Raw genomic sequence first — 26264 nt, forward strand, 5'->3', positions numbered from 1 at the left:
TTAACTTTAACGTTTGTTAAATGTTTCGTTTATGGGCATGTCCATGTAGTATACATTTTTGAATTAATGAAATTGTTTAAACTGGTATTACATTACGTGGTCAATATTAATTTTGGGAAGTTTGCATAATCCAGAGTTAAACTTGACAGTTATGAACATATGATGTATAGTATGTTGACCAAAGAAAAGGACATATCGAGTCGAACGATTTCTTACATAACAAATAAAAAAATATCATTTGACCCTACCTATGTAATCACTGGAATAAGTGAATCAAGGTACTTGTCTTAACTAGATTCCAATTAGTCATTGACACTTTCACATTTCTGTATTAAAATTCATTTTTATACAAACCCCGTATGTTATTCATTAGTATCGTTTAAAAAATATGTTCACCCTTCTTGGTGATTGTATGTTTGTAAACCTATTTGAATACGTTTAATTTAAGGGGCCTATCATTATGTGCGAGTATCTTATTTAAATGTTTATGTTACATTTTGATACATCATTTTATAGCCATTGTAATGCATTTTTCTTATTGACCATATTGTTTTGTTACACTTTAGTTAATGATAATTCTGTTTTATGGTTTTAAATGTTTGAATATATGACATATACAATGTTTCAATGAGTTTACGCAGCCTTTAGATATTGTAGTTGTAGCCGGATCCTTCACATCATCTGGCGCATGATCGGGGACCTAGGCGGAGATACATCGTTCATCTCCTTCATCTGTATACACTAAAAATGTCAGTGTACAAACGCTTGATTTGTATAGCAATGTATATTAATAATAATGTGTTTTCATCGCATAACTTTTCTACTTAAACGGACTCAAAATTTAGCTGTTTGACCTGTCTCTGTATATTTCATCGTATTATGAAAGCACGATATAGTCGTTAATCGACGAAAATGACAAAACATAAGTCGCCGTCCTGAACATCCGGTCATGTCAGTAACAGGATACAAGATACAAGAATCTTCGTTTATATGATAACAATAAACATTAGTTCAATGAGCTATTTTCCGACATGAAAAACAAACATACATGCCTAAAAAAAACACAACAATGAATTGGTGACCTGGAAATAAAAGCCTATAATTTTAAATAGGTAATATTATTATAGGTTATTGGCAAAAGTATTTACAACCGCCGTTTCTTTTGATCTGCATGCAAGCAATTACAAAAAGTAAGCTGGATAAGCATACATGATTCCTCTAGTTGACATACCACTGTTGCATGGTTAGTTCTGTCATGAGTATAAATTAAGGATAATGAAACCATACATTTTAAACAGAAACTTTTTAAGAATTATTATGTACATAGTGAAAAATAGCATTGATTAGTAAAAAAAGTTGGTAAAATAGTTATTATTTAACTTTTTACCTTAGCTTGCTAGAAATGTTTCGAAAAATATTGCTTAGAGGAGGTACTAAATTGTATTGTAATGTAAACTACAATTATTAAAGGATCTGCCTTTTGCTAAACTCATACGTTACTTGGTACCATCAAAGATCAATCGGCTACGGCTAAGGTCAACCGCTAATGGCTATTGTAAGTACTGTCTAGAAATAAGTTTAATTACCTTGTTTACTAAAATCATATTAAAGGGGTTTTGTCTAATTAGTTTTGACGTCACTAAAACTACTGATTGACAAGCTCCTTTTTGTAGCGATAGCCAGTTACATACTTTGGAAATTGTCACGTGAGATTAAATGTATCACATAATATCGTTAAACTTTTAAGGGGATTAAGAAACACTTTTGAATGATCAACTACAATTTGGGCCAATAAGGGAGTATAAAACCTTAGTTTGGGAGGTCGAGGAGGACTTTTGCTTCTGGTTAGGGTTCTGATAGTCGAGAATGTAATTGGGTTTAAATCTCCAAGTCTACGGACCGAGTTTAGGCAGTCTGCCAAAACTTGTATCATCGGACGTGGTTGTTTTGACTTTATAAATATACGATTGAAAGGCATAGTGTACATGAAGGGAATTGGAGTGAGGATGCTACACTCGTCAAGTTTTAAACATCCGGTTTAAGGACATTCCATCGTCCAGCTTTTGTGCTATTACAAAACTAATTCTTAACAGAACTAATATTGATTTGGTTATGGGTTAACCATTCACTACCATATGAAAACATAAACCTTTGTTATCTTTTTTCTGTCTGAAACTGCCATATGTGTATGGTTTAGACATGTTCACCTCCATCTCGGTGTTGTTAAATTCGGATAAACGCACATTTGAGTGTGTATGGTTTATATGATTAACGGAGGTATCTCTGCGAATAAATGGAGATCATTTAAAGTTCCTGGTTCATTCCGCATACACTTAAAATCGCTGCATACCATAAACATTTCCCAGCATTTAAATGCACGGCATAAAATAATTAGTTACTCTGGACTATTGTACAAGTACCCCGTAGGCCCTAGTCCCGGTGGCCGTTTCAATAAAGATCTAAATAAATTTAAGTCGTAAGTTGAAACTATCATAGTGTCATATTCATTATTTTGCTACCTATTTGTTTGAATAGCCAGTACAAAACCTGAACTGAAAGTGGAAGAAACAATGAACAATCAACAATGCTACATGTTCAAACAGATGAAAATTAATGAAGTAACGACTAAGATCCTTTATTGACACAAGCCGCCATCGCTGTGATTTTTAAATCAAAACCATTTGCAGCATTCTAAACTCAGGATGTATCTTTGCTCAATGTACAATGCGCTAAAATTAAGCCATAATTAGGAAAAACGCCTTAAAACGTTCATTGACGTCGCGTTGAAACGCGACGTTAGTTTGAGATAGGTCTCAATGGTGTTCAATGAAGGATCACGTGATCAAAATGGACCAGCCAAATTAGTATTGTAAATTTGTTTTATAAAATTTGTTTGATAAAAAACCTTTACAAATAAACAATTGTAAAAACTGATAAAGAAAAGGGAAACATCAAGATGCAAAAGAAACGTATGTCTTATACCGTTATTACAAACTTTTGGGCACAATTAATGGGTATTTAATAACTCGCCCCCAAAATCGTAGGCTACGGTTTTTTTACAGCTTGGTTTACGAACCTTAAGACCTGATTCATCAAAGCTCAGAAAAAGGTTTCGGAGGATTTTTTGCTTATTTGAAATAATCTGATTTTTAATAGGTGGTAAACTTATAAATTCATTACATATAACAGTATTGATGATAAAATGTAGGAACTGTACGTAACCCAACAATTACTTAAGCCCACACGATAACCCGTCATTCAACCAAATCGCAGAAATTTCAGTTAAGATCCATCCGGCGGTGGTGCTAAAACCCGATTCCTTATATCGAAATTGGGAAAAGCCGGTATCACAGTTTATGGTACCGTATTATGTTGATAAATGTTGATAATGGGTTTTTCGTCACAGTCGGTACCTGGTAATATAATATTCTCTTAAGAAATCTCGGTATCGATAGGCCCGTTATTAATGTCCACAATAATATACTATGTCTTCGAATATGTTATACAACCTAACTAGCATGTATCAATGCTAAAAGGTAAAATTACACTCTTTTAACATACTGTAAATCCTGAGTATATTAGCTATTTACTTTAATAAATATTGTTTTGTGTGTGTTTTTTAATGTAATAATTAGGAAATAGTTTGAGATCTTTTTTTATAACACTGAATATTTTAAAAAAAAAATGGGATTAATACAGAATCAAATTCACACACTCTATAATTAATCTATGTTTAATGGTTTTATATGTTTTTAACATTGCCTTTTTGTGATTATAAATAAAGAGAGTGCATACATTATGATCGTGCAGTTTTCCTTTTCTCCTCTCTTCGTTTGTATTTAAAACTAATATGATTATCATCATTATTTTTTATTGTATTTATTTGTACTTTTATAAATGTATTTTGTTATAATATAGGTAGGAAATATTAACCTCTGTAGGCGCAGTTTGTCCAGCATTATCGTCTGCTAGTTCCGACGTTTTAAAAGGATAAAGCAAGTTCAAAGGTCGTCCAATAGTTCGACCAGGTTTAACCTTTGCGGACCTGAACTCACCATCTGTGCTTTGTTGAAGATTTATAATGCGCCAGAATTTTCAATTCCCTCTGGGAATATCGTCTTTAACTAGTACAAAATCACCTGTTTTGGGAATTACATTGAATTGAATTCTACTACATTTAAGTTCAATTTGAGTTCTCTCCCTCAGATTGAGTAGATAATCATCCCACCGTATTTTCCAAAAAATGTTAAGTAATTTGTTTCCCTTACGCCAAATTTCCAGTAAACCTTTTTCAGAGCTTTCGTATTGACAAAAATCTGTATCCTCTTCCATTTCTAATTCTGGCATAAGAATGCTTGGGGTTAAAGTTAAAAAAAAACTTGCTGGTGTATGTGTAATGGAAGACTCTATGTCTTCCCAAACATACACCAATGGGCAAGAGTTCATGACTGCCTCTGCTTCCTTCAAAATTGTATTAAATTGAAAATTATTCAATTGATTACTTCCTATTGTTTTCCGCAACGATCGTTTTAATATGCCTATCAACCTTCCGTAGAAACCACCCATTCATGGTGCAAGCTCTACTATAAACGTCCAAGTTATAGTTTCACTCGATACATAGCCCTCAACATCATCACATTTTATCATTTGTTTCCAAATGTGATCTTATGTTTTATCAGCAAGCTTAAACTGGGGAGCATTATCGCTGATGATTTCAACAGGTGTCCCTCTTTGAGCTATGAATCGTTTCAAACACAATATGAATTCGTTTGCAGACAAATCCTCAACAACCTCCAAATGTACAGCTCGGGTCACTAAACACTTGACAATACACACCCAAACTTTCAAGTGTCCATTTATTCTCACATAGATCGGACCAAGATAGTCAAGTCTCGTTCGAGAGAAAAGGGTAGATTCTGAGACTCTCTTCTCAGGCAATACTGGCATTAGTGGCATTATATATGGCCCGCCTTGGTATCTTCGACATACTGCACAGCTATTTACCATAGAAGGCACTGATGCCCTACCATGTGGGATCCAGAATCGATGTCTAATTTGACTAAGTGTGTGAGGTATGCCACTGTGAAGTAAATGTCTGTGAGATTGTTCGATCAAAAGTTTAGTCTATGTCTCGTTAGACGGTAACAAATTAGAAAATTGAGCAGCCTCCTTAAGATTTGCATTTTCTAGACGCCCCTTACAGCGCAGGAGACCATCGTTGTCAAAAAAAACAACAAGTTGTGTTGTGAGATTATTGTCCTGTTTGTTCTTTATTGGTTTAAAATCTCACCAAAATTCTTTCCTTGAATGTGCAACAGCCACATTATTTCAGCGTTTTCTGGCTCTTCTGAAGTAGGTGAGCTACTTTCATACTTCTGACCTTTTATTTTGTTATTAAATCTCAGTACCATTGCAGTCACACGAATTATTCTCGTCAACGAGGAATAGTTGTTAATGTTTATTTCGAACGGGGCTGGTAAAGGAACTGTTTAACTTTGTGTTTTATTTGGCTTTGTCACAAGATTTGGTTCTGCGTCAACAACTATACACTCTTGCGCACAGTGGTCAAAAACTGGCTCAGTATGAGCATTATTTGATAAGCTCATAGAGAGCTGAATTTTCTACCTTCTGTACCCTGCGCGTAGGAGTGTATAGATAATATTGTATTCGTACTTTCATCAGCTATATCTGTTTCACTTGGCTACTCCGTTATTGATTTCACTAGATAATCTGGTCCATTCCACCAAAGTATGTCTTCTTACAAGCAATGGAACACACATCCCCTACTTGCTAAATCAGTGGGGTTTCCATTAGTGTTCACGAATTTAAATTGAACATTGTTATGACGCTTAATATCTTTCACTCTTTTTTGAACAAACACTGGTCACTGCTTTTCTGAATGTTTCCACTTTAACACACACTGCGAGTCTGCGAACAAATCTACTGTTTCAATTAGCTTTTAATCTTGAATGAAATCAGTGCATCTGGCCTCGATAAGTGTAGCAATCAATTCAAATCTCGGAATTGTAATTGGCGATGTAGTTACAAGACGTGTTTTGGAAAAGATCAGTTCAGACTTTTGTACATCTGACCCTAATTGCACTAGATTAAAACATGCTGCAAACGCTTTTGCAGACGCATCACCAAAACATACTAACTTTATTTCGGTTTTAGTTTTGTTAGATATTGTCACACATCTGTTTAACCTTTGTTCCGATATTTTGAAATTGTCAACTCTTATTTCCACCCCACGTTCAACGACAGCGTCTTCTAACTTACAACCCAATCTAATCGGTTGATCCACAAGTTTTGCACAAACAATGTTCCTTTCAATGTCAAGGGCGTGAACAAACCTAAAGCACCAAACACAGACGCTATCTGTTTCAAAACGGTTTGCTTTGTATGTGTTTTCCAACCCTCTTACACCCAAGTCATGCCTAGTACTTTCATGCACTCGTCGGTGGCTCTGTCATATTTCGGTATCATTTCATTCACTTTGTCCTCGTTCGAGGCCCATTCACGAAGTTTATACTGGCTTCATAAAACATATGCTTCGAAAATTGATACAAATCATTTACTGCACTACCTGAATCAACACCTGTAATCATTATCCATATAAAGGTCTCCTTTTTATTTGATTTGTCACAGAATTATTACTAACAATTACTCTCTCTGATTGAGCTTCAAGTTTTGGTATCAACTTTTGACAGACACTGTTACTCTTGACAATGTTTCACTTTTATCGACCGTATCAAAGTCCATCTGTACAAATAATGACCCATTAGCTTCTTCTTTTGATAAACTATTGAAATATCTTGTCCTTACACTTTTGAGAAATTTAAGTGGTCATGATTTAAGGTGGATGAAATAAACACTTTACCTTTATGTTGAATATCACGTGAACAATAACAATATCACTGCAAGATATCCATCAGCACTTGAGAAACTTTACTTTTACAGCAATAATGAACACATTATATCTTTCTAACTTTTACTATTTAGCATATGGTTAACATTATCTAAATACATCCAATAATAGTTATCATAAATTCTAAATATCACCATTTAACTAATAGACAGTTTCTAAATATTATGAAATCCCAAAAGAGGCCTTACTGCTGAAAACTCTGACACATTATTGCTATGGCATATCTATATATTCTGCAGCAGACAATAACAAATCGTAAAGCACGGACTACTGTATCAGCGGACAAATTTCAGGAGTTAATCAGGATTCAAAATTAGGAGTAAAATCAGAAGTCAAAATACCTTATAAGTATAGTTATTAAATAATTGAACTGGTAAAATATGACAAACATACTAAAATTCCTAATAATTCGCGATGTTCGCGTCAAACACTCTTCGTTTTGAAAATGTCCACTTTATAGCCTGATGTTTTTGAAATTACTCATTGTCTTGATGGTCAAGTTTCCATCTGCAAAAAGAAAAGGTAATACAATACTATGCAAATGTTAAAGAATGCATAAGCCGCCTTACATCATTCATAGAATACGTACAAACGATATTTATAAGAAACAGAAGATAACTGATGGTTTCTCGGGATATCGATTAAAAAATTTACCGACAGGGTACCGAAAGTTAGAAATCTATGAATCATTTTTGAGATTTTACTGGAACAATTCATATATATAAAGCTTTATTTTAACACTTCAAACCTATCCAAATGACACCAATGATATTATATCTAAAACATATATTATATGCGTCACGCTATTTTGAAAACGATTGTCCAAGATGTGCACGCGTTGATGTTCGATTTTGTCTAGCAATATGGTGACTCGTGATTTTAAATAATGCAGTGAGAATATCTGCATCTTAAAGCTATCATTTTATTAAAACAAAAATAATTTCCTCACCAATATCCCTACTATTAAATCAGAACACATCGGGAAGTAGGCATGCTTAAAAACGCTGAATTGTTATAAATCAGCTTAAATCTACATAATTGTCTATTCATGACTCAATCTCATTTTTATATAAGTTATATACTATTAAACATGATTTTTTCATCTATTTTTTATTATTTTGATGTCACGATACACATATTTTATAAATTTAGTTCTGATTTATATATTATAAGTATGTTCATTGCATGTTTAAACCATTATTAACCGTGCAAGATATTTGTGAGGCACAGCTTTTGTTGGGCTTCAAAATATGCTTCAGTGCATTTGAATTTTCTGTATAGCACATGAGATTTTGGTTGGCGGTCACCAAGCAAGATTAGGGAGCTTTTCCAGGTTCTCCGGACTCCCCAACAACTCAACAACGCCCTCTCGCGAAACTTCGTGCTTACACGAGTGGCCTTTGTTATTAAAACTTTTGCTCAAAATCGTTCTACAATGTATCAAATCTAAACTAGTATGTTTATCTATAAAAAGATATCGAGTCATTGTCACAATCATTTTCATAACTTCAAACATTCGTCAGATTTAAGACAGTGTGGAATTGCATAAAATATAATGTGCAGATGCGATGCAAGCCTATAAAATGTTTATTGGTTAGAATGTAGTTTTAATTATACCCGGTATAAAATGACGAAAAGAACGAAAAATAATAAGGTTTTGATTATATGAATATGTTAAACACATACAGTACAGCTGTAATCTGAAGACAAACGTCCGTGACAACGTTCAATAGATAAAAAGCCTTCCGTAATTGACAATGCACGTTCAAAAAACATTTTTAAAGGGCAATGCGAGGGTAAGTGAAACATGAGAGGCCTTTTTAAAACTGCTTATGTCATTTCATAGCCTAAATACTGTTGTATTACTTGCGTAACTTATTGACCATTATTTATATTGACTTTATTCAAAATACTCACTTTAATGTTCATACAATTATTCAATTCGTTTACATTGACCGATACAGACTTAAATTATGAAATAACTGAAGATGTTCTATGAAATGTATACCTGCGTCTGCTTCGACATAATGATCGGATTCCTCTCCGCCGTCATCGAGGGCTGGAACATCTAGGCAATTAAAAGGTCAATTACACAACATAATTGTTAAACAAATAAAGAATTAAAGAAAAACATTCTTTGTGAACATCCTTATAATATGTAAACGATGTTTTTAATATGATATACCATTTTAATGAGTACATGCTTCAATTAAGCTATAACCCTCTGATATATATCTTGTAACATGACACTGATAGGTACGCATAACAGGGCGTGGTGTGTACGTTTATTATACGACGGCACTATACATCAACCCAAGTGTGAGTAGCAGAATGTTGGCATAGTGCATAGACTTGATGGTATTCTGGTGGACAGTCAAGCATCAGGTCACTAGATTATGGATCCGACAAGGTAACTTTTTGATATATTTTATGAATTTTATGAGTAATACAAACCTGGTTCAGCTTGTGAATACAGTTCATCGTTTTCGTCTTTGCACATTTCGTAGACATCTTCTGTTTGCGGTAGCTGACATCCCCCTATAGAAAAAGAAGTGTATATAAAATAAAGTATTGGAAAAGTAACTTGGCTATTTAAATCACTAAACCACATTTCAAAAAATCATATCTATCTTACTCTTTGTTTGTCACATCCGATTAGCATTTGGGACTTATTTTCTACAACAACTACAACAACAACTTTTAAACTATTCTAAATTGTCATGGCTCCGCGGTTTTCACCAGAAATAACTAAAACACCTCAAGGTTCAACCTGATGCAGTTACTTATGTACTTAAAAACTTTCCAGTTTCAACAAGATTTTGAAAAAAAAATGAGCAATCAGGGATGGAATCTTTACAGTAAAAGCCAAGATGTTGTCGAGTTTGAGGGTTTTTCACTTACTATCCAGGCACAAAATAACGAGTGTTCGAATGAAAAATGCCCGAAGTATAACACAAGTAAATTATAGAAACCATTTTTTTATTATTCTTAATGCTGAAGACAATATACGTAAAATTGACTTGACATCAAGCTTCAGTGTAACGAATATGAGCGGCATAAAAGTGTTGCTCCAACGCTGGTTCCCGTCCGGAAATTGTAAAAAAAAAACAACAACAAAAACTGAAAAAGACATTTAAAGAGGCAATTACCTGTCTGTGTTGAATTGTAATACTCCTGGTAAACAGGTGTTTCACACACCACATTCAGTATTTTCTGATGTTCTGCAAGTGAAGACTTGATCTCATCTTGGGATTCCAATATCTTCCTATTCGCTTCTAATAGATTCATCAGCAGTTCCCTGTCGGACGTTTTACCAGTATCGTTTTGTTGTGATTTTTCTGATGGAGGCAACTGTTTATCGGGTTTGGGAATTTGTGTGTAACCGGTATCTTAAAAATGAAAGTAATTAATTATCCCGTGGTTATTTGTTTCGATTTGTATACTAAAGTATAGAGTATATATAGAGAGAGGGAGAAAGGGAGAGAGAAAGAGAGAGAGGGGCGGGTATGAATAAACAAAACAAACACTGTGCCAGTCTCAAACTGCCTTAAAACCCGTACCTTCATGAGGGAAAATAGTCCTCTTTTTCGGCGTTGGTATTGGTTTCTTTTGAAAGATTTTCACTGCAAAAAAAATCAGTTACAAATTAATGTGCAATTATGATTTAAATTTCATTCTTGCCAAATACATGTGATGATGGACGCAAATTTGAGAATTATGCTTCGCATTTTAACATAAGTTATAGAAACAACATTTTTTGTAAAATAGTATGCGTAAACTTACCATTGTCTTTTGGAATTAACTTGCCCTCAATCGAACGATAGAAGCCGTCGTCATCTCCATCTAGTAGAGGGTTTTGAATGCGATACACATCTCCGACTTTCAAGGAGTGCTGGCCGCTCTAAGGAATGAAGGATTTTTTGAACTTCGGTGTAATGCAAACGCTGAATTACTTTAAAAAGTAATATTCTACGACGAGTGGCTCTAGTATATACAAAAAAAATTCTCTTTCGTATATGCTTATAATTATTAAAGACAATACATGTTATTTATATGAGGCGTTTATTAGAAAATCATGAGTGAGATATAGGTAGTAACGTTACTCAAAAGTATTAAACATGGCATAGCGAACGATACGTTAGGTTTTTTGCAACACGCAAACCAATCAACAAGGCCAGTTTGCCAAAAGGCTCAAAACGTATTATTATGTTTTAACAGGACCGAAATGCATTATTTGTTTCGGAATAAAGTGCTTCTGAATCTCATAAGGAGAACTGCTGATGAGTGTTAAAGGGTCTCGCTCACCTTTTATAGCGTAATATATTAAAACAAGTATTTCGTATAAAAGGTTAACAAAATCAATGTTAACTCATTATCAATATTCAAAAAAGAGCTCTACTGTATAATTAGCTATTTGGTTAAAACACAACTATGTTCAAATTCTATTGAAAATTGAATGCATTCATGATTTACAAAATTATGTACAAATGAGTATAAGTCAGTTTTTATTCGGAGTCTGTTTATAAAAAGTGCGGAAAACAGCTTAGTTGTAACAAACGTTGAAAACACTTTTGCCAACACCAAATCAGTGAGCGAGGCCTTTTAAATACTTACATATTTCGGATCGTATTCTTTTACAACTTGCACATAGTCGAACCCTAGAAATAGACGATATTAATTATATAGCTACATTTTACCCAAGCTAATTAATATCGAATATATAACATTTGAAAAACAATCAAACACGCTTATTTTTCAAATATACTACACAATTATGTTTTGTATGTATACGTCAATCAGCATCGAATTACATTAGAATTATAGTTGAAATAAAAGTTCACGAAGATCCTGTTTAAGGGAACAAGTCGTAGGCATCGAAAGGCACACAACATATGAAACTACAAAAACAGAACAAACATTCCATAAAATAAACAACAAACTACACATGCCTGATGTGATAGCAAACTACTTTGTGTATGTCAGTCAGTGAACAGTAAATTTTTATGAACAAATATCCGATGTTAATAAAATATAAAATAATAAAATACCTTCATAAATTTCATCATCGTCATCTGGAAAGGTATTGGACACCTGTCAAAACAATTAAGAAGAGGAAATGATATATACGTGTCAGATGCCTTTAATGTAACCTTGTCGGCGTGATAGCCAATTAGCTCCTAAATGTGACATTGACCTTTGAGGCGAAAGCACGAATTCTATGGGCTACACACCTTCTAATGCAGCGGTACATTTCTATTAAGTTTGATCAATATTGGATACAATAGCTGATTAAAGTCTTAAACTCAAAATTGGAAAATAACACCGAAACAAAAAGTAATGGTACGTATTACGAATAGAATCTGTACCTGATCCTTCATTCATTAGTATGTGTGTATCATATATACCATATTCAAATAAAGCAATGGGAACTACAGGTACAACGTATGAAGTCTGTAAATGTATGTTTTATCATATGCGTTGTATATTGCCTTCTCAAAATCATATTTAGATAGTATAGCATTAGTTTATGCGTTCGTTCTGTTAAAGGTGTGTGTTGATTAGTACAAGCCGTGGCAAATGCTAGAAACATGTATTTTCAAGGTAATGCATTCGCCGTTAAGGATTGGGTTTCGATTAAATATCTACACCCACGCCCAGTATTGATTAACTTGATACATGAATCATCTGTCGACATCCATACTGTCGACTCCATTTACATAAAGCATTAAAATCCTACTGCACAGCCATACAAATGTTTTATTACAAGCTTGAAAAACAATATAACCATAATGTAAAGTAACATAACATTACATAACATAACAAAGTCCTTAAACCTTGGAACGTAAACACGGTTAGTTTTTTTTGTTTAGCTACTGGGCTTGTTCCTGTATTTTCAACTGTTCTATTAAAATATATATTTAAATTTAAGCAAAAGCACAGCAATCAGTTCAGTAATTCAAATGAAATAGTCTAGCATATTGAGTTTGTATCCATACAGAGACCATCGTATCGTACGAGTAGTTATATATCCTAAATCGTATAACTTAATTGATTAGGTAATGCCGATTGTATTTTGCAAGTATTACATTTAATTTAGTTTGTGACATCTATCTAATATTTAGTTCAAGCTCTTGATCTTTGATCCTTGCTCGGTATTTTCTCGAGCGCTCGTTCGATTATAAGAAGGCCCATTATAAAACAAATAAATCCGAAAGTTTATATGAGTTACAAAAGCGTCATTTAAAACAACTGAACAATGGCATCAACATTGTTTGAGTTATTTTGATTGAAATCCGTGTTTTACTGACCGTTCCAAGGGGTTAATCACATCATGTATTGATAAAGCTATTTTAATGCGTATGTGGTATATGTTTGGTATATATGTATATAAGGTTCAATACGTGTTTATACGTTTATGTCCCTGGTTCATTGTCGTTTGGGCCATTGCTATTTATCTCTAAACAACTGTTTTACTATAGGTATTGTCCCTGTAACAAGACATTTACATTTCTCGAGTCGCGTACCACGAGTGAAATATTCACTTTTTGGTCTTCACGAAATGAAATAAATTGCTATCCTACACTGAAACAAACAATTTTTCTTTCTATTAGATATCTTTAATTAAAAACAAAAGTCATTTAGTTACACATTTTTAGAACAACGCGTCAATTTGTATGCGCACGTAACGTCATTTCGGAAATGACATCGAAGCCCTGTACGAGCGGACGTCGGAACCTAGACCGGGCTTTAATTTCAAATTGTGAAAAATGTCAACACATTTATTGTTTTGATTCATGTACAAATATACATCTTTGTGAAAAACACTGTTTTAAATCACTATTTTTCGAACATTCACCAGTCAGATATTAGAACATTTTCAGTCGATTATTCGCAAATGTTCAACTACCAACCAGTCGGGAGTTGGGGATTCAGATGTTGTCTTGTTTTGTTGTTGAACTCTAAACATGTTTTCAAAAAAAGTAACTACTATTACTATTAAAAGAAGTCATGATAGTTGCATTTTCACTGGCAGTTTATATAACGTATTTCACTGATAAAAAAACGGTATTTTACTGCAAAACATAAAATATAGGTGTATATCTCGTTTCACGGACAAAAGACAAGCGTTATTTACCGAGAAGAAATTAGATTGTCAAAAGGTTGTTATAAAAAAGGACGTTAGTCACTAGAACAGTAAAACAATTTAGTTTATTGTATTTTTAAACGGCGCCACAAAGTAAAGCAGACCTATTCCTTAATAAGTATAATACCGATTTACATTATTACAAAATTTAGTGAAGATTTAATAAGATAGGTTACACTATCGGCAAATCTCGCCATTTCACGGACCATAATAAAAAAGAGTGATAACAACAAAATGTGACAAAATATCGTTATCAAGCTTTGTAAAGATGTGAAAAGAAATGCTCAAAATTGTCAAAATCAAACGTGATACATATGAATGTCATGCTGTACAAACAGATTAACATTGTTTGTTATATTATATACACTGGTACGCAACATTTATAATTTTTCAAACTTTTAATCACGTTACTAGCATTTTTACCAGATCCGGCCTTGTCCCTGTAGTCCCACGGGGTGGGAGCAATGGCGGCGTAGGTGATCTCAGGCTGTATATCTGGGAATTCATATCAAATTACCAATATTTAAACTGTTTATAGGAAAGTAAGGCAATGTTTACATTCTGAACAAAATGGTACTGTAAATATTTTATTAAGGATGCTGTTTATACGATATACATTTGGATTTTTTTATCCTTAATATATCAACTATAAAGACACAACAATGTATACGCATGTACATACTTATTCATCATCTCTAAACATACAAATTAATGGATATGCTGTTGAACAGCGCTAGGTAAAATCAAAATATCTACCTGTGTTCGTTTGCTCTTATCATCTTCATTGGCTTGAAAAAGAGAACAGAAACACAGTTACTTTGCAATAAGAATGATGTAAAGTTAGGAACATTTTGTCGTGATGACGACGACGAGGCTATGCATACATTCGAGATATAAAGGAATATGAGGGGCATTTGAAAACAATATACGCACAAACTGCTATGAAACTGTATCAGGCATAATTTACTCATGTAAACAACTAGATAATATTTTAAAAAAAACCTACACGTACAGCTTTTAAATTGATTGGTGAGGGCAGTTTTAACGTATTTTGGGCATACTATCATGCGGCGTTGTTTTTTATCAGTACTCCTTTCATTTCTGCATTATAAAAAATGCAGGTCTGTTCTTAGTAATGATCGATATAATACTATGTAGGGAGAATATAAATCGTGCAATAGTAAACATATATAATCTGTCACGAGTCGTCATGTAATACATGGACGAGTCAAATAAAGTTGTGTCTTATATGATGACGAATGCTCGTTATATAACATCAATTTTATTGGTAGAAATAACAAAATGGACCTAATTATTTCACCTTAACTGATGATAAGCCCAATTGCACAAGCTGAAAATGAATTACATTTCAGCGCCATAAGCATTGCAGGAATGTAGTATCCGGAATAATTTGAGTTGTCCAACCACTGCTCATTGTCTTATAGACGATAATTATAAGAAAGAAAAAAAAAGAATATAATTCAAACTGCGTTTATTTACACTTAAAGGAAATGGCCTAACTTGTATGTTTTCCATGGATTATTATAATGTAACACCTTTAATCCAGGAATAAAAAGGACTTTTTTATGTAATGAAGATATTTCCATGATGTTTGCTATACAAAGTTGACAACATTGTCAAACGTATAATATTAACAAACCATATGAACATGTACACATACAAATAGTTTTGAAATCATGTCACAGTGATACGTTCGATAAAAAATACAAGTATTTTTCACGTTATGGTAAAGTAATAACCTAACTAAGCAATTGTTTAAAAGCTTTTCATGCATCTCGAACGCATTTTTCTAAGATAAATGTTCTGTTATCTTCGTTGCAATAAGCTGGCTATTTAAAATGTCTGTTTAAAAAACATATATATTTCAACGAATCAAATGTGTTCCACGTAATTGTCATAAAAATATCTTACCTGTATCATCATAAAAGCCCTGAAATTTGAAATAAATTATAAACAGTGTCATAAAACCCTATCTAAAACTAAACAATGTGTCAAGTGTGTGTTTCTACTACTATAACTACTGCTTCTATCGCCCCCACTGCTGATGTCCTTCTGCTGCTACAGCTCATGCTACTACGACTATTACTTTTTCTCTTTTATTTTGAACATTGATATTATAACAAGTGAATAACAATCTCAAAGATATTATTAACCAAAAGCATATCTATAGTGTTTCATATTTTCAGACGTTAAAAACTAATCACGCACGCGCACGCAAACACCACGCACACACGCAAGCACGCAGACACATACACACACCCGCACGTCCCTTTCACTTATTGGTGCTTTTTACTATACATGGTTGTGTAAAAGGAATATGATATGCATTTTGGTTCTACATACAATCAGTATTTTAATTATTTATAAAAAAATCATAATTTTTAATACATTCCATTTGAGAGTGTGGGAATCATATCTATCGTTTTGTAGTTCAATATCTCCTTCAAGTTTTTGTCGGAGAGTATTGTAAACAGGCATTGAATGATGGGATAGTATTTCGATATTTCATTGAGAGTATATAAACTTCCATTAATAAGATAAGAAATACCGAAAAAGGTTATTTCTGTCGTTATAACGATATGGATCGTTGTTTAATGAAGTCATTTCAGGCATTCCATAGTGGTTTAACTTTCTGAAAGTCCCAAAATAAGTGATCTTGTAAGAATAAGAAGATTTGTATGTTACGAAAATCACATAAGTTAGGATTTTTTATTTTATATTGGGCAAATATGTATTTGAGTGGTATGAAATGAAATATTTTGAAGTAAGCATTTCATGGAACACTTTTTATAAAAATATACAACACTGTGTTGATAATTTATTCTTCTCGATTCCAAAAAAGGGAGATTCATCAAACCAAGATGGATGTATTATTTCTGTTTGCGGTACGGGCGGTGAAAAAAAATACCATGCTTGGAAAATAATTTCAAATACAAGAAATTACAGATACTTTGTCTAGTATTGTATACTCAGAAACAAGACATCGAAAGTGCTTATTGTTCTACGAAGACATTGCATAAAAGCTTGCAAACATCCGTATACTTGATCCTATATCAAAAATCATACAAAAATCACAATTGTAATGATTAGAATCACGGTGATTAAATAGACATATGAATAATAATTTTGGAAGATTGGACAGCATCATTGGATGAAACATTGATAGTTGAATATATACGAAAGAATTTGATAGTATAGCACACCGTCGTATTCTACATAAACTGAAAGCTTATGAAATTGTTCAAATGGAGCAGAAGATTCCTCTCGGTATAAGAAAAAAAATAGTAGTAGGAATAATAATGATGGATCTACATCTCAGTGCAGCAATGTTATACATGGAGTGCCTCAGGGCTCAAACGTATGTTCCCTCATGTTTGTCATTTATATGAATGATGTATCAGAAGTAGTTCTAAGAATGCCCCGTCTCCTTGCAGACCACACAAAATTATATAGAGTCCTTAAAAGCAACGCTTATGTAAGTATACCTCAAGAGGATGTCCATAGCATGTGAAAATGGAGAAATACATAACTTGGCTATAGCTGTCCATGATTAAGCCAAAATGCAGAATTTTATCATTAAGTCAGCTACGGACAGAGCTGACGAAACGAAAAGCAAAGCTAACAGGAAAAATGAAAGACCTGATTGAAAGTTGCCAAAGTTGTTGAACTATATGAATAACATTTTTTGCTCTTTATCGCCTCTCTTCGACAGATATGTTTGACTTCAATACAGTGTAAACATTTAACTTAGAAGGAATCGTTTTGTGAATGAGGCACAGTGCGAATGTGGTTGGAGGGAATGTGGTTGGAGGGAAGGACCTACAGGGCAAGCACTTATTAACGGAAAGTGTGCCTCACTTTCAAGATTATATGCGAAATTCCAAGTTTTCAAACATTTGAACTGGGTAATAGTTTGGTTTGGAAGCAGATCTCGACTACTGTAAAGGTACTCATAAATAAACATTCTTCGGTCAGTAAACTCGTGAGTGTCACTGACAGTGAAGTAGTAGCAATAAAGATGTGTGCAGAGGACAAACGCAAATCCATAGGTGGTTTGAAGAGAGACAAAAACGAATCGCGAGCTCAAACTACTATCGCTTCCGTATCGCAACAGCGAAAATGAATTTAGAATGTAAGACAAGCCATTTGTGAAAAGCAGATATATAGAGCCGAACGAGTCTATTAAATATAGATAGAAAGTTGAAAAAGTCAATCCATGCCAATGAAATAAACAAAAGCATAGTCTGAGAAACAAGAACAATTTAAACCTACTTTAATTATATTAAACCACCTAATTTTAATAAAGTGCAGTTTTACGACCACTTTTAAAACTGTACTGACTATTAAAGGATTGTGACGAGCACTTAACCCTTGACTCAAACAAAGACCTCTTACACGCACTAGCCATGCAACTGCTTTTGTTGGGGATTCAAAGGCGCCTTTACTCTTAATTCTTAATAAGTAATGAAACGCGTGGTTCGGAATACGGTTTTGGTAACGTTTGCTTATGTTTACTGGACTGTGCCCTATTCACATGTAAATATATTTATTTTTTATTGTTTCGCTTCAAGACAAATTTACTTTAAGTTAAACAACATATCGTTGATTACGTCTCTTAACATTTTTTAATTGTTAACCTCATCTGTTCTTCTTAAATCTAGCTAGGATGAAACTATCTTACACGAACGGCCATGGTAAATGTTTATTCTACCACCCCATTTAAAACAAAATAGAATTAAAATGCATTTTTTCGCTGGAACTCTTTTGTGCGTAGTGAAAACAATCTGCGTATAGATATGTGATAATTAGTGGTTGTCATGGATATGCACGCATTGATTAATATTTTGTCAAAAGTCATGCCGTTCTTTAAATAGTTCTAATGAGAGTGCAGCATTATTTCTTAAATGCGTTGTGCAAACCTTTATTTGTTGTCATTTGAAGCGAGAAATAACTAATTTGGAATTCGAATAATGCCACAAGACAATGTTTCGATGATGCTTCAGACGACGGTCTTCAGCAAGGGAGGAAATTGCTTGATGACAATAAAAAGGAGTTCCAAACGGGTACTTGTTTTTTGCCCGTGGGCAAGATTATGATTTCCAGTCTGAGCAAATTTGGATTGTTTTATCTGAGTTGGGAGAAAGTGAATTATCCTTTGTCATAAAACAGACTAATTAACGATATTGACATCATCTCGGTTTGAATGTTGTGATAAACATGTGGTTAAAGGTCATCACGTTTGGCACAAGAAGACCTATAACAAAAGTTTTCAGAAGCAAAAAAATGCTTAAAACTAATTGTATTTCCTTTGTTGAATATATACCTATTTGATATTCATTTTTTGGTGGTCATATTAGGTTTACAATAGCTTTCAAAACTTGAGATTCATAATTATTATAGTGGTTTATGTATTTCTAAAACTAGAATTTTTCTATTTTATCTTGATCTTCACTATCTAACAATATATACCGAATAGTCTATGTTATATGTAAATTATTAAAGACTGAAATTTACGCTTACAGCTATTATTAGTGTACATACATCACTTTTTGTACCAAGGGAATCAAACTGTTTGCCCCAAATTCTTCAAGTGGAATGTTACTTCACATATTTCTCTGAATGTGTAAAGTGGGAGCCCGAGTCCAATATACACAACTAAGTACTAACGTGCATGACAAATCAGATAAAAACTTACATATGCATATTGGTAGGCTTCGGCAGCTTTAAACTCGGAGGTATATTGGTTACCTAGAAAACAACAACATGACAACAACAGTCTTTTAAGAAGATTTCTGCGAAAATGCATAAAAACATAGCATTTTATAATAATGCTTCCCCTCAAATAGTTTTGTTTTTGTGCGTTTACGACCGCAATATATAACACCAAATTATTTTAAACGCTCAAATTTGCGATTCGTGTATACAAGAGTGATTTATTTACTTGTGGCGTTCACACGATGATATTTTCGGCGATTATATATGGAAACAAACAGATTTTTGTTTAATAATATGCTCAAAATAAAAATAAAATGACAGTTCATTGCAGATGTTTAGGTAAATGCTTCAAGCCATTCGGAAATGACTTCATTGAAATTGTGTACCAGCCCTGTGCGTGCTCAAGTTTAATTTGAGCGTGAGAGCCGGCCAACATTTATAAACACGAACGATATTTATTGTTGAAAGAAAAAAAATCGTTTGTATTTAATTGACAAAATTCTACAACCAACCTCAAAGCCCGTTTTAAAAGCTTAACCTACCTTCCTCTGAAAAGGTTGCTCCACCACTGAAATGAACTCTTGCTTCTACCTGAAAATAAAATATTTTTAAAATGATAGCAACATGTTATAACGAAGTTTTAAGGCATTGTATTCATTTTTGCATGACACGTGATTTCATACATTAAGCTCAAAATAACCTTATTATTTCTAAGCATTTGTTCAGAACGCGCACGTACATGGATGCAAAAAAAATGAAGATCATTGTGTCACCAATCATGTCTCAGCATCGAGCTTGTCTACACAAATAAATTCAGACATAACAGGTAAATGGAAATAATAAATTATCATTCGATTGTGAGATCAACAACTCCATTGTCGTAAGTCAGTTAAGTCTCGCCCGGACGTGATTCATCATTATTGATTTTTTAAGTACATTGTACGTAAAGGCAAAGTTTCAGCCTGTATTCTGGCTTTCCTTTATTCGAAACAAAACTGATGACAGATGTTTTTTTCGGTGTCCTGGTTCCCTTCGTCCTAAATTCCCTTTAACACTAAACTTGAACCCTTTAAACACCACAGAATAACTCTATCGTTGCTTTTCAAGTTCTCTTATTTCGAGAACACGTCCATTGTGCTCTAAGGCATTCATTCAAGAGAGCGTATGCGCATCACTCAAAACCCTACCTTACAGTCGGCTGCGTTACATACGACACACCATTTCAGGATGATATTTCACTAGAATGAACATTGTTAATTTCAACATGTAGTTTATATACTTATTACTTTCTGCTTAAATGAAGTAATTTTAATTAAAAAAAATCAAAACGATTGCTAAGTAATTCCTTGTTTAGGACCGACGCAGTACTTGCACATTATAAAGTGATTAATTTTGTAATTCAATGTAATCGTATGCGGGAATAAACAAGAAACTTTAAATGCTCTCGATATATTAACAGAGATAAGCCTCTGAGTTATACGTTATACATGTCACACTCGAAGATATATATATTTCCTTCAAGATTATGTTAACGTTCAAAACTACTTTTGAGTTACTCACCCCTGATCCAAACTAAACACTTTTCCTTTGGACCATAAAAGGTTGCAAAAGATAATTTAAAATTAAAAAACTTTGCGGAGGTTTAAATAAAGACATAATTGGAAATACAAATCGGTAATCCTGTATTTCAAACATTTTCTTGAACGTTGAAGTTGAACATTCGTTTTCACACTAAACAAATAACAGACGAAAACAACTGCTCGAGCAGATATACAAGTTTATATCATCGTTAAAATATGTTTTTGAACTATGAGTCGTTTTTTAATACGCAAAACGAAACAATTAACATATTAACTGATCTTTACCCAACCCACGCCTCAAAATGTGTCAACAATCTAGCGTGGTCTTCACGACCTGTCTTCAAACGAATCAGGCTGGTGTCTGACAGTGAGGGATGATTGAATACACATGCATCATGAAACAAACTTTAGAAGTAAGAAAAATGTTTCGCCACTGGTAAAAATATTTATTAATATTACCCTCGTGAAATAAAATACGATCTGGCACTGAAATCAACACACACACAAACACACACATACTCTCTCTCCCCCCCCCCCCCCCTCTCTCTCTCTCTCTCTCTCTCTCTCTCTCATATGGTGATGTGTGCATATATACATTAATTTCAGTATGTTAATCATTCGTTGACACTTACAGCCAGCGTCAATCTCCTAAGCAGTAATATCCATTGACGAGAGATGAATTCTGGTACCATGAACAAAAATGGCTGAATTTCAGCTATTCTATTTGATTGAAAAACAAATAAACAAATAAGACGTATGAATGCAATATTGTAATTAAAGTGCCATTAACTAACGTTGTTTTCAAAAAATAACAATTTAAACTTTTGGATTACGTCACGTGTTTTTATCATCATCGTATGACGTTCGTGGTTGTAGCAATTACTGTATGGCAAAGTAGCCGCTGAGTAGATATAGGCACAATATAAGTTCTAACAGTACATATATAATTGAATATAATACCTCATTGCGCATTTTCACTGGTGGTTTCGTTGTTACGTATCTGTCTGACGATGATTTGTTAATGCCTTCATCTTTAAGCCCACGTTTATAACAATATCTGTTGGCATCTAGACTCTGGAAAAAAGAAAGGAGTTTTATAAATATATTGGAATATTGTTGTGCGCTTAACATATTCTAAACATTCATGAGAGGAAATTGTAAAAAAAAAAAACACAACTGTTTTCTGCTAAAGACACATCACCATTATAATATGGCGTTCTAAAACAAAAATTCATACAAGGACATTGATAACATCACAAACATAATTTTGTCACATATCACATTGAGAATAAGTTGGAACTAATGTGAATTAATAAAACTGACTTTAGTTTTACCTTGTAGGTACTATAAGGGAATAACTTGTCTTTAAAGCTCTGTTTAATATATTTGTAAGTCATGAATGCAATATTGTATTCAGTAGTATTATAATGAGCTTTACATAGATTTAAGGACTTTCTAATTCATAAGTATTATTTCAGATCTTGTTTTTGTTTTAATTGATAACAAATAAGTAGTATTATGTAAATTCTTTAATTAATTTGTATTGATATCTTTTTTTTATTTGTATAACGCCATTGAATAGGTAAATTTTGGCCAAAATAGGCGTTTTATCAAATTTAAAAAGTTTAAAGTTATGAATTTCAACACTCCAATAACGCCGACGCCGCCAAAAGTTGTATTTTTATGCTGCTTTTTTCAGAAGGCGCAAATCAGATCTGTAAAACTTACATCAAGATCACCTTCTCCAATATCCGCGTATAGCCGTTCATCATCCCATTCATCAGTACATGTTCGCTAATGAAAAAAAAACAGATAAGCAAATTTGTAATATCATATATAAGTTAAAAGGTTTATATTTAATATACAGGAGCATTCAACAAACACGGACTACAAATATACGTAGAAGAAATACTCACCAATTCATTATCAGTATAATCGTTTTCTGAATGTGTTGCATGTCGTTTCTCTGTAAGAATATGAAATAAATTGTTATAAAAATTCATAATCCGAGATTTTGAATGAAATAAGTGGGATTATTCCCTCATTTGTATATACAAACTTATTTTACATAAAGCCCGATTGTCTGATTTAAAAAAGCTTAGGACGATTTTTACATCTACATATTAACATATTGTCGTGACAATACACGGATATCGATTGATAATATTTTGTTTTGCATTTTAGTCAATAAGTAAATGTGTAACGATTTATTAAGTGTTTGCTAACTACTGTTAATTTTCTATCACTTGAGCTATGCTCCTTATGGTTCATTATTTTATGGGTTATACATATGCTCCTTACGGATGTCACTTCACTTTATTTACAGTTTATTATATATATATGCTCCTCACCAATGTTAGGTAACTACATGTCTTCCACGAGTATTACAATACTTTGTGGCGATTATTTTCTTAGTATAAATAAATAGTATGTGTCAGTTATAAGGCCTTATGTTAAAAGGTTTAACAAAGGGACAAATATTACACTAGTTAAAGTTAATGTTAACATTAAAGATATTGTAAGTGAAATTATGGAAAAGTTTGATTGTTGTAAACTGAAGGATGAATTAAAAATATTTGTGTTTTTATTCTCATGATATGTTAGACCATAAAACAATTTTCAATGTGACGTAAAATATAGTTTAGTCATGTACGAAATCAAAATTAGTGTGGTCAATTGGTCTATAAATCAAAGACCTATAGTAAACGCTGCCATATGTTATGGTGCCGTAACCCGAGATTGAAGGGATGTGAGTGAAACCCGTGAATAGGCTAAGTGTGAAAAAGAATGTGCTAAAGGTGACATGATGGAAAATGGGAAAAAGTGTTAGAGAGTAAACAATAAAACGTATGTATTTAAAACAAAATGTTAAAGGATGTGTTAAGTGAAAAGTTTAGAAAAAAACGTGAAATTATAAGGTCTTAATTTGTGTGTATTTGAAATTAAAATCAGGTGAATATGTCAAGTAGTTAAAATAGAATTGGCCTTGGGTGCTATGGGGGTTTACGATGCATGTGTAGAAAACATGTGTTGTTTGGTATTAGTTTTATAAAGAATAAACCCCAAAATTTCAAATGTTTGACTCAATAGATGTGCCATATTTTTTTGTATTGTGCTAAAATAAGTTTCTATCCAAACAATTCATTTTCTTTTAGCATGTACTTCGGACTTTAATACTTTTGTCAAAAGAGGGTCGTTTCGATGTAGAATACTTAAATTGGTAACTTTTCCTTCAAAGAATGCATGAGGCAAAAATGTCTATTTACTGGTTGTATTGCACTAAATTACACAGAAATGAAGGGCTTGTACAGAATCATATTCAAAAGTTATACGAAGAATCTATAATTAACATTTCTTGTTATTGTAAATGAAGTAATAAATAACGAGCGGCAAACTATAGGCAGATCACCAAATTCGAAAAGCGTGCATGTAATCGAATGAAATATAACTTTAAAATTTAAATAAACAAGCTGCAATCTTTATTTTTAGGTTATGAACATAAAGCGAATTAACTTACTGGTTCCTTTTTCTGCTGTTGTTGATTTGTAATCGGTTCGCAATAACTCTGAGTCGGACTCAGAACGAGGTAGAAACCTTCCCAAAGGTGTATTTTCTGTAATTGCGAAATCGTTTGTGTCAAACAGTACAATATAAATTACACAGACAGACCCCTGCAGTCTAACATTTAACAATGCCTCTATATAAAGGTAAAATCAGAACGTACAACGTACAAATCAAAACAGACATACTAGTCTGTGGAACATGAGTTCGGTTGGCGATTCAACAATATTTTTTTTAAATCTACAACATTTATGCGAAAATAAATCTTTAATTAGAAAAATAATAAAAGCTTAATGGAAGTGGGTATCTAATTTAAGGCAAAATATAAGAAAAAATACAAACTAAAAAAGCCATTTCAAAAACTAAATGACCATATACAGAACTCTGCTAAAACGAATTAAGCCTCCAGCCTGAGCAGCATGTTGTTTGTTGAGTTTTGTGCTGTTGCTCCATGTTTCTTGTTTGTGATTATTTGTTTTTGTGTTCTATGTCTGTGCCATTTAACGGGATTTGTACATTAAAATTAAAAAAAATGGGCCATATATCACTCGTCAATAATCTAATGATGTACCATATTGGAGTTTGATCTCCTTGTTTTTCCTGCCTTTTGATTTTCTATCAGAACTAGTAGTATTGTAACTTAGGCTTGAATACAAGTTTAAATTAAATGAATTGTTAATTACATGGAACTGTCTATGTCAATTGCGCTTAGCGTTAAATCGAATTAACTTAACATGAGAACCTAACAAGGATCTTTGATAAATAATAAGGTAAAGCATACCACTTTGATCGAACATTGTTCAATGTTGAAGTAATAAATTTATTCGAGGACTACATTGATATTTTTTTTTCAAACTGTACATATGGTCCAAATTTTATTACTGAATTTTCAAAAGTAATAAGGTAGGTCAAAAGGTAACAGTCAAGGTCATCCAAGGACAACATTGATATTTGTTTCAAAACTGTGTACATGGTTAAAATTTCAATAATGTAGCTTTAAAATTAAGAATGTAGGTCAGAGGCGGCTTTGACACCAGGGACATAATAAGAACAAACTTGACTAGAGGGTCATCATATGGCGTTACATATCAACAATCAAAGGTCTGGGCCATGTCGAATCAAAAAGGAATATTTTCAAAGATTTTCCGTTATAAGGCGGTAGGAAAATTGTGAATCCCAGGGCGTGGCAAATTTTGTTTCCAGGGCATATTATGATAAAAAAAATGATGGAGGACCACTGTATGCTACTGCATACAAAATATCAATGGTCTGGGCCTAGTGGTTTAAGACAAGATTTCCCTATATAAGTATGTAA

At 33.1% G+C, this 26264-nt stretch overlaps 1 protein-coding gene across 1 annotated transcript; it reads right to left on the reverse strand.

Moving 5' to 3' along the window:
• Positions 1-7065: 7065 nt before the first annotated feature.
• Positions 7066-22456, reverse strand: LOC128239315 (uncharacterized). The gene is made up of 14 exons (XM_052955913.1): positions 22349-22456; positions 20351-20399; positions 19789-19841; positions 16005-16023; positions 14829-14860; positions 14496-14567; positions 11977-12019; positions 11543-11586; positions 10712-10829; positions 10489-10551; positions 10078-10317; positions 9383-9466; positions 8937-8996; positions 7066-7435 (listed from the first exon to the last, which is right to left on the reverse strand). The coding sequence occupies exons 1-14, from the start codon at positions 22358-22360 to the stop codon at positions 7383-7385; spliced, it is 942 nt and encodes a 313-aa protein (XP_052811873.1). The 5' UTR covers positions 22361-22456; the 3' UTR covers positions 7066-7382.
• Positions 22457-26264: the final 3808 nt, after the last annotated feature.

The sequence above is a fragment of the Mya arenaria genome, chromosome 6 (assembly GCF_026914265.1).
Source record: "Mya arenaria isolate MELC-2E11 chromosome 6, ASM2691426v1".
NCBI lineage: Eukaryota > Metazoa > Mollusca > Bivalvia > Myida > Myidae > Mya > Mya arenaria.